Consider the following 10227-nt stretch of genomic DNA (forward strand, 5'->3'; position numbering starts at 1 on the left):
ACAGAGAACTGGAGTACAATGGCATGTAAGCCACTTCATTTAAAGCCTTTGTATTAGTGTGGGACTGGTCGGTCGTAGTGTAAAACCTCAGGTCAGGTGAGGCGACCCCCTAGCACTAGCATTTCCATAACGTCTAAATAACAAACACATCGTGTCGTCTCATGTTCATCACAACGCGTTAGTGCACACGGAGTGCTAACTTGATTATGACAGTCGGCGAGGTACCCATTACTAAAGACACATTCCAAGTGATTACCCAACGAAGCTTCGACTTTCTCACCTCGAAACTGTCGTTATTAAATAGATAGCTTTTTTTTTTTTAATCATATCCCCTATTCTCCATACAGACACTGGCCCTCCTATCGCAGCTCCCTTTAGTCATCGCGTGGTGTCCACCAAACCCAACCAGATCACCAACTTTTACACCATCAATAGGCAGGAGATCCTAGGAGGGTAAGTACCGTAGTACTATGATTCTACTCAGTTGACATATAGCAATCCCGCCCTTTTTTCTTGACCCTCCAATCACAACAGTTGCTTTGGATGAAAAAGGGGTGGGGCTTGAGATAGGTTATTAATAGTCTGCACAGAGCACTGACGAGACACAGATCAAAGGCAGGTGGATAACGAGGTTTCCCCATAAAAACTAAGTGTGTAACCCCCCCCCCCTTATCTCTCTATCTCTCTCTCTCTCTCTCTCTCTCTCTCTCTCTCTCTCTCTCTCTCTCTCTCTCTCTCTCTCTCTCTCTCTCTCTCTCTCTCTCTCTCTCTTTCTCTCTCGCTCTCTCTCTCTCTCTCTCTCTCTCTCCTCTCTTCCTTGGGTTCATAGCTTCAGAGGCACGGCAGTTTATTTTTACTCTAGGATTGTGGGGTATGTGAAACTGAGCCCCGACTGCCAGCTGGTAGCTAATCGCTAGCTATAAGTGTTAATCCGGCCCTTCAAAGAGGACAGACCAGTCTGACTCCGATAGAGGAAGTACAACATTGGCACGAAACCTCTTCTCCAATGAATAAAAAACAACCAAAACAACAACAACATCACCACCACCAACAACCGTTTAAACAGCTGTTTTGAGCAAGTATCTCATTGTGTAGCGTTGAAGGATTTGTGACTTACAGGGCGACAGTGCGGGCGACTTTCAGTCTGACCCTGCTGCAGGAGTTAAGGTTACACTGAGGGGGTACAGAAGACGATACAGACAGGTGTGACTCAGACGACCGGGCGTGATGACAGCGTACTAATCTCTCCCTGCTCCTCCCAGGGGTCGTTTCGGCCAGGTGCACAAATGTATCGAGAACTCCTCTGGACTCACCTTTGCGGCTAAGATCATCAAAGGCAAGAGTCAGAAAGAGAAGGTACGTTGGAAATACAGTACCTACTGTATGATGATTGTAAACTACACCTCCCTTAACACTTTCCGTGCCGGCCGTGTTTTCCTTTTTACCCCCTTGAATGCCGCCACCCACTTCAATGATATAGCACTCGCATTTGTGAACGCATAATCTATGTCTTAAATTATGGCTATGTGTCTAATCTGGCCGCCGCTTATCAAAATCGCTATTTTTTTTTAAGTTTCAGGAAAATATAAAGATTCTATGATAATCGCCCTTTACTGGAATATTCTGGAATACACAAAAAACATTGACATTTTTCGGCCTATTTATGAATCCTTTTCAAATAAACACTAGATTATTGATAGTATATGTGTTCTTATGCATGCTAGAGAAGCGAGCTGAAAAATCGAATCTCTCATTTCCTGATCAGCACACACACACATAGGGCAAACGTTGATATCTCTGTGAAAAAAGTTCTGATTATCCTAAGACTGGTCAAATAGATTCCTTACCTCAGATCAGATGTTCTCCAAAAAGATTATTCCAATTCCTGATCGCCATTCCAAATATCGATCGCGTTTATTGATCCAACGCTGCGTACTGGAAATATGTATTCCACGCTGTTCTGATGGTCCACAATGAGTCCGATGGGCTTGGGTTACTTGCCTGAGAAGAAAAATGTGGATTCCGGATTTTTCTTTTCTAATCCATTTTCATTGAGTCCATTCCAATGCGTGCATTACCATCCGGGAGACGATAGGGGGCAGTATTTTTCCAATGGAGCTCAGAGAGAGTTTGCAGCACTAACGTGAGACTAGATTGATGAAATATGAATTCAAACCGCTAATAAAAAAACAAACGACATATCGCGTCGTTGGCAATGAACGGTCGGCATGAACAAACGACATATAGCGTCGTTGGCATTGAAAGTGTTAAAGGGGCGCTTCGCCCCCAAAAAACAATACTGCTTTATTTTGCACATGATCTCACACACATCCAAAAACTCTAAACAGTTTTGCACATGTTTGTTTAGTTTGACAGTTATTGCAAGTAAATGAGGTGCTATGGTAAATTATTCATACAATGGCTGGTACCATGGCGAAACTGAAATTACCATCAAACTGCCATGATACTTTTTTCATTGAATATGGACCACCGGTGATTTCATCGGGGACATTGCATCCTTGTGTTAATCACAGCTCAATGAAAGTGCCTTTCATGCAACTGTAATTAACATAACACAACGATTCAATGTCTCTGATGACATCACCGGTGGTCCATATTCAATGAAAAAGTATATTTTTATATATACTCTTTATATAAGTATATATGGAAGTTTGATGGTAATTTCAGTTTTACCATGGTACCAGCCATTGTATGAATCATTTACCATAGCACTGTCATGGTAAAAGTAATTTATTGCCATGGTACCACGTTTGCACTTAAATGATGCGCTGGTATAATACAATTAAGCCATGATATCAATGGTGGTGCCATCAGTTTTTGACCTACTCTCATTGTGTGTGTGTGTGTGTGTGTGTGTGTGTGTGTGTGTGTGTGTGTGTGTGTGTGTGTGTGTGTGTGTGTGTGTGTGTGTGTGTGTGTGTGTGTGTGTGTGTGTGTGTGTGTGTGTGTGTGTGTGTGTGTGTGTGTGTGTGTGTGTGTGTGTGTGTGTGTGTGTGTGTGTGTGTGTGTGTGTGTGTGTGTGTGTGTGTGTGTGTGTGTGTTTTTTCTCTCATCCCCAGGAAGTGGTGAAGAATGAGATCCAGGTCATGAACCAGCTGGACCACACCAGCCTGATCCAGCTCTACGCCGCCTACGAGTCCAGGAGCGACATCATCCTTGTACTTGAGTAGTATGTTGCTTCTACTATTCAGCCCACGTGTTTTCCCATTCAGTCAAAGGTGACTGACACACGTTAGAAAATGCTCTCCTTGATAGATTTACTTAAAGGTAGAGTCTGTAATGCCGTCAAACGGCGACCTCTTGGCAAAATAGCACCACGCTTTGTTTGGCACTTTGTTTGGATTTCCTTTTGTTTTGGTCTGATGTGTGGGTTGGAGTTTAGTAGTAGTTTAGTAACTTATTATTCTGTGAATTTCTCCAGACCTCTCATGGCAGAGCCTTGGCAACCCCTCCCTTTATTCCCACTCAACTCCAACCCACAGATCAGATACTTTTTTTTTGTTTGTAAAGATGCATTGTGTAGGGAATTCCTGCCTTCTTAGTACAGTGAACGGTGACAGGAAGCACGTGGGAGAGAGAGAGAAGAGAGATGACCTGCAACTAAGGTCGAGGGCCGGGTTCAAACCCAGGATGTCTCTTTTGCCTGGAGGTCGCCGTTTGACGGCATTACAGATTATAGCTTTTTAACCCTCTGTCGTGTGGCAGTGAGAGGTTTGAGTGATTGATTGAAAACGTTATTAACAGATTGCAGAATGGGTACAATACAGTACAGCTCAATACAAACAACTGCTAAGAGGATGAAGACATACATAAGGGTCCTCCATTTTCAATTAATCAAGACATCTATGACATACAAGACATACAAATATACGGTACTGTGTAAGAAAGAGAGAACATCATAAACAAATATATATCCGAAGGGGAAGAAACTGTACAGGGGCCAGTTTCTAATTGCACCCACCCGTAGGTGCTCTTTGAGAGCGGAAGGTTAACCTTCTGTATTGTCGCAGTGAAAGGGTTAAACCATTTGGTAGTGTGGTAGTGAAAGGGTTAAGTGTCTCTGTGTGTACGACCACAGTGTGGACGGAGGGGAGCTGTTCGACCGGATCATCGACGAGAATTACAAGCTGAAGGAGTTGGACGCAGTGGTCTTCATCAAGCAGATCTGCGAGGGCCTGCAGCACATGCACAAGATGTCCATCTTGCATCTAGACCTGAAGGTAGAGACTGGTCCCTCGTGTGATTTTGTTTGTTTATTGACTTTGATATTTATTTGATTAATTTCTTGTCTGTGTGATTATGTCCGTGTGGATTCACTCCTCTAGCGCGGTGGCGTGGCGTAAGCATGTCATTTGGTGGTTGAGTCTACACTTTTCTTTGGTTTTCAGCCTGAGAACATTATGTGTGTGAGCAGGGTCACCAACAAGGTCAAAATCATCGACTTTGGACTTGCCAGAATGTAAGTTTGGTTACTCACAGCTGTGTTATTTACTGAGAATACAATTTAATTCTACATTTTAAAATCTGTCAAATAATTGAAAACCTGGAACAGGAACTAATGAAAATGAATCAAATGAAAATCACAAATGAATTCCCACTTCATAGATACAAGCCGAGAGAGAAGCTGAAAGTGAACTTCGGCACCCCGGAGTTTCTGGCTCCTGAAGTCATCAACTTTGACTTTGTGTCGTTCAACACCGACATGTGGAGCCTGGGAGTCATCGCCTATATGCTGTAAGTGAGCGCACACGCACACACGAACACACACACACACACACACATGAACACGCAGGGACTACAGATGGAAACTAGCTCATTAGCTAATTCTGGAACATTTACATTGATGTGGAAACTGAAGATGTTGATTAATGTGCACTGCCCCTGGGTAAAAAATAAATAGATAAACTAAACACACACACGCACACACACACACGTGCGCATGCACAAACACACACACACACACACACACACACACACACACACACACACACACACACACACACACACACACACACACACACACACACACACACACACACACACACACACACACACACACACACACACACACACACACACACACACACACACACACACACACACACACTAATAATCTCCTGCATCTTCCATGTAGTCTGAGTGGTCTGTGTCCCTTCCTTGGAGATGATGACAATGAGACTCTGAACAACATCCTGAACTGTCGGTGGAGCTTCGAGGAGGACGAGTTCATAGATACGTCTGACGAGGCCAAGGAGTTCATCACCAAGTGTCTCGTCTTCAATAAGAGGTATTTGTCTTGTGTCTTGTCTCTATCTGTCTGTCTGTCTGTCTGTCTGTCTGTCTGTCTGTCTGTCTGTCTGTCTGTCTGTCTGTCTGTCTGTCTGTCTGTCTGTCTGTCTGTCTGTCTGTCTGTCTGTCTGTCTGTCTCTCTGTCTCTCTGTCTCTCTGTCTCTCTGTCTCTCTGTCTCTCTGTCTCTGTCTCTCTCATTATATAATAATAACTCAGTCTTGTTCCTCTTCAGCTGGAGGATTGGAGCAACTGAGGCCTTGAGACAACCATGGCTCTCTGACTCTGTCCTTCATCACCGCCTTCATTCAAGGGTATAGTATACTATTAGTTTAATACTAGTTAACTATTCTCTATGCTTTGGTAAATGTATCAAAAGAGTACTGGGGGTGTAACAATCTCAATACAGAATCAAATATTCAAAGAAATTCATGTTAAATACAGTGTATTGCATTTTGTCTTCTCTCTTTAACTGGTGGTACGGTTTGTTTGATTGATTGATTGATTGAACATTTTATTAACAGATTGCAGAATGGGTACAATACAGTACAGCTCAATACACACAATTGTTAAGGGGATGCAGACCAGACAAAGACTTCGGTCTTGTTTACATCATTTTCAATTCATCATAACATATATTACATACATGACATACAGATAGACAGTACTGCTACATCTATACATTTATGACATACCAGATTTACAAATACAGTACTGTTTGTGATACAAAAAGAGTTTAAAAAAAGAAAAGAAGAGTATATACATTTGACGAAGAAACTGTACATTGGAGGAGGTGGGGTGGGGGGGGGGGTTGGGTAGGTGGGGGGGGTTACTGTACATTGGATGTGGTTGGGTGGTTGGGGTGGGGGGGGGGGGGGGGGTAGGCGGGGGGTACCTGTACATTGGATTATCGACAAAACCTTACTTGGTCCAAGAAGAGGGTCTCGTGTATTACTGGGTTAGGACATTTACTGTACATTGGAGGGGGTTGTGTTAGGATATTTGCAGGGGCCAGTTTCGAATTGCAGTCTCCCGTAGGGCCGTAGGTGCTCCTTGAGAGTGGTTTTAAAAGTGGGTAGTGATTCACATTCCTTTTCCGGTATGGCTACTGCTAATAGCGTAATGTTTATAGCATAAAGTTGAACGTGTGAGTGCTGTCAGAGATGCTCCTTTATCATTCCAATACTGTAATTAAAATACATTGGGTTTATTCGGCTATTGAACATTGGGTTTATTGGGCTATTGAAGAAATGTATTTCAGTTTTCGGATAAGAAAGAGTACCAGCATAACTGCTGATGATTATTATGTTTTAGGTGTACATTAGCATTAAATTGTTAGTTTACCCCCCCCCCCCCCCAGTCGTTGGGGTCATGCTCCTGTCTGTAAAAGCCCTGAAGTCAATGCTGAAATCTACTCAATCTAGCCCTGAAGTGCACTCAAAGTAGATTTTCAGTCTTGTTTTCAGGGCTCATACAGACAGGAGCATGACCCTATAGATTTCTGGAAACTAACTGTGGGTCTCCAGTATGAATGGATTGAGAAAGGACTCTACCGATCAACAACTTCATTGGTAAGTAAGAAATGGGGCTAGGGTTAAAAAGAAATTGTGAACGAATCAGCTTCATCTTTTGCATCTTTTGCTTCCCTTTTTTTTTGTCCCAACAGAAAACAATGTGTAGATCACGGAGAGCTTCATGCATCCCCCCCACAGATAACTGAGGTTTGTCTCTCTCCTATTATCAAACACACAACTATTGCTTCATCACTCTATTAGATGACATATTCACATAATTCTCATAGGAGATAAAAAAATATATATTGTCTGGAAAGAAAATAATCTTCATAGCAATAATCCTCTTATTGTCCACCAGGGGGAAGCAATGCACGTCTCAAAATCTGCAAGGCATCCCGACAGCTGACCCAATGAAACTGAACGGTCCTCTCTATACTGTTATTTCTACAGCTGTGACATGATTGCTGTAGCAGTAGCCACCTGGACCAACCTTGCTAAATAACATAGAGGACCGGAGCCTATTTGTGTACCGTGCCTGTGGCAATATCTCGAGTTCATTCATATGACATGATACATTTACATTTAGTCATTTCGCTGACATGATACACATGATACGATGTACTATATTGTTATAAGAGCCCAGTCTGTTGTAGAACGGCCAATCGTCTTGCTTTGTAATGTGTTCAAATTCAATTGGAGCGAAGACGTTTTTCATACTCAAATTGATCGACTGTGCTTTTGATACAAATACTGACAGCTAAATATGACTTTTACCTGCATTTTGAGTCTGCAGATTGTCATTTATTTTTTACACATTGGTAATGCTTGTTAAGACTTAAGTAAAACATAGCTGTGTTTTTGGTTATGATGAGTTGTGAAAGTGGGAAGAAAAGAAAGTGTACTTTCTATGGAAAATAATCGTACAGTCCGTTTTTAAAACAGAGCGATATTAAGATTCAGAGTTATAAATGCTTTGCAGAGTTATATCAAATTACTAGATAGCAACGAATGTCATACCAAGACCTAACTCTCACTTGTCGTGAAGAAATATGGGGCTTGACAAGATGACCTTGAAAGTTTTAAAGAGCACAGTGTTCCGGCTGCATAATATTCGGCGCCATTGAAAACGAGGGTTCCCCCTCAATGCCTCCTGAGTTTAAATAAAGTGAAAATGAAATAAAATAAAACATTTTCATAGACGTACGTGCAGTGATCCTGGGTCGTTCTATTTTCATAAGGGATTTCTCACAATTCACCACAAGGTTCACACAGAGTGCGGTGATGGTGCGCTGCTCTTTGAAGTTTTCTACTGATGTAGAGCGCTCCCATGTTGAGTGCTGTACCTCAACTATTACTGTACCAAGGCTACTGCACAGGTTTGTTCTATGACCGTAGCAATGCTTCATGTTTCAACTTTACAGGTATGATTTCTTTGTTGGTTTGTTTGTTTGTTTTTGTCACAATGTGTAAATAGACTCTGACGTGTAATGAAGCCCAAATCACTGCAGTAAAGTGATGCAAAGGAAATATGCTCATATTTTCTCACATAATTCGGGATAAGCTGCGTAGAAATGCTCAGTGATTGTATGTATGACATTTACATGGTTAGCTGTCATAAACAGTATGTGCACTTTATAATGTTATTTATTTAAACGAAGATAACACGTTGAGTTTGTCCTAGCCATTGTTGTCATGTTGGAAACACTTGTATGCTTGTAGCATGTCTTGTTTCTTTTTCTTTTCTTTTTTTTTCATTCTACTTTGTCCACGTTGAGTATGAGAAATATACATTTTTACTTTATATTAAAATAATTCAAGTCTTATCAGCTATTCTTATTGTTTAAATAGGAAAGTTCAAATTAACCATTGCTGTTTAGACTTCACGGAAGGTTGCATGTTTTTATTTGCAGTTGCTCCCTTAAAGCCCAAGCATTCACGTTTTACTGTATCGTTCACAGATTTGTCATGCTAGATGCTCATTCATACGACAAACCTATGTTTTTATCTACCTTCTGTGAAGGTTAAATAACTGAAAGTAATAATGCTACCTACCTACTGTACTAGGTTTTGCAGAAGGTGCTCAGATTTTTATCACGGGGAACTCCCAATTGTACATTTTTGTTAGCATACCTTTCACGTGGGCAGTGTGATTTTGCTTGTCGTGAAGATGAATTGAGTAAAACAAAAACAAAAGGAATAACTATAATTGTCTTCAAGAAATTTGTGAATGTTTGAAGTGTGTAGCATTAAACACTTTTAACTGAAAATGAAGTTGCCTCTTCGATCATTCAAGCTTCTTGAAATGTGTGGGCCTATAAATTCAGCCAAATTCATTTACATTCATTCTTTTTCCACAAAACAACTGACCAAAAGCTGCCAGAAGAGGGCAACAGACTAACAGAGGAAACTTGAACCACTGCTCAGGGATCATAGTGAATAAACAACATGTTTAAAAGAGTTTCATCGCTCAGGTCGCTTCAAGCATTGCTTCTCCATGTGTCCTTGAGGAGGTTCCAGGGTCCCCAGCAAACATGAACACTAGTTTAGTTCCACTAATATTTTATTCACTAGAAGTTTAGCCCAATGAGATAATGTATAAGAATGTATATTCTGATCATAGGTTTCACTCTCTCCTGTTATCTCCTCACTGTATATATATTTTGAATTCTCCACTAAATCAACATCTAACAACAAATGTCTTTTCAGACCGATTAGGTGTCAATGTAGGGGTCCTTGATATGAAAAGTGTTTGAGAACCAATGGCTTAAAGAGATGCTTCATTAAAAAAAAATTAAGAAATAGTCAGAAACTTGGTCTTATCACTCCATTCAAAAAGCACCAGTGTTTAGACTATTGTGATGCTGGAAGCAGAAAACGTGCAGCAGAGTTTAGACTATTGTGATGTCGGAAGCAGAAAACATTTCATTTCATTTCAACCTTTATTTAAAATCGTAAGCATCTGAGGTTTCCCTCATTTACAGAAACGACGATTGTACAGTACATAATAAAAACAATATTCACAGAAATTTAGACACCAGAGTAAAACAAATTAAAAACGTTTAAAAATAATTTTAAAATATCAACTAAAACAGTTACAGGTAGTCACACAATGGTCTGAAATCATACATTTAAACATTCCAAGGGAAGGGAGAACCTCCAATTTTAGCGTGAGTTGAAGGACATTCCATGAGTTAGAGGCATCAAAGGAAAATGCTGACTTCCCTAGCTCAGAACAAATCTGAGGAACCCTAAGAACCATCTAGTCATTCGATCGAGTTGAATAGGTTCCAATATTCCAATTTAACAATGAGGAGATATAAACAGGTTGTTTACCAATAAGGGCTTTAAAAATAAATAAATACCAGTGTTTGTTGCGCCTTTCTGCAAGAGAAGGCCAACCCACCC

The 10227-nt window shown here is 41.0% G+C and overlaps 1 protein-coding gene across 1 annotated transcript in view; it reads left to right on the top strand.

Moving 5' to 3' along the window:
- The window catches only part of mylk4a (myosin light chain kinase family, member 4a), a gene marked incomplete at its 5' end in the record, with an annotated part of 28131 nt that extends 19173 nt beyond the window's left edge, over positions 1-8958 (top strand). Inside the window, 10 exons of the mRNA XM_084327666.1 lie at positions 348-453; positions 1263-1356; positions 3081-3190; positions 4100-4241; positions 4410-4480; positions 4627-4755; positions 5156-5308; positions 5544-5622; positions 6975-7029; positions 7181-8958. Coding sequence (XP_084183792.1) covers positions 348-453; positions 1263-1356; positions 3081-3190; positions 4100-4241; positions 4410-4480; positions 4627-4755; positions 5156-5308; positions 5544-5622; positions 6975-7028 — 938 coding nt within the window. The 3' untranslated portion in view covers position 7029; positions 7181-8958. The remainder of the gene's footprint in view (positions 1-347; positions 454-1262; positions 1357-3080; positions 3191-4099; positions 4242-4409; positions 4481-4626; positions 4756-5155; positions 5309-5543; positions 5623-6974; positions 7030-7180) is intronic.
- Positions 8959-10227: the final 1269 nt, after the last annotated feature.

The sequence above is a fragment of the Notolepis coatsorum genome (assembly GCF_963971535.1).
Source record: "Notolepis coatsorum genome assembly, chromosome: 13".
Lineage (NCBI taxonomy): Eukaryota > Metazoa > Chordata > Actinopteri > Aulopiformes > Paralepididae > Notolepis > Notolepis coatsorum.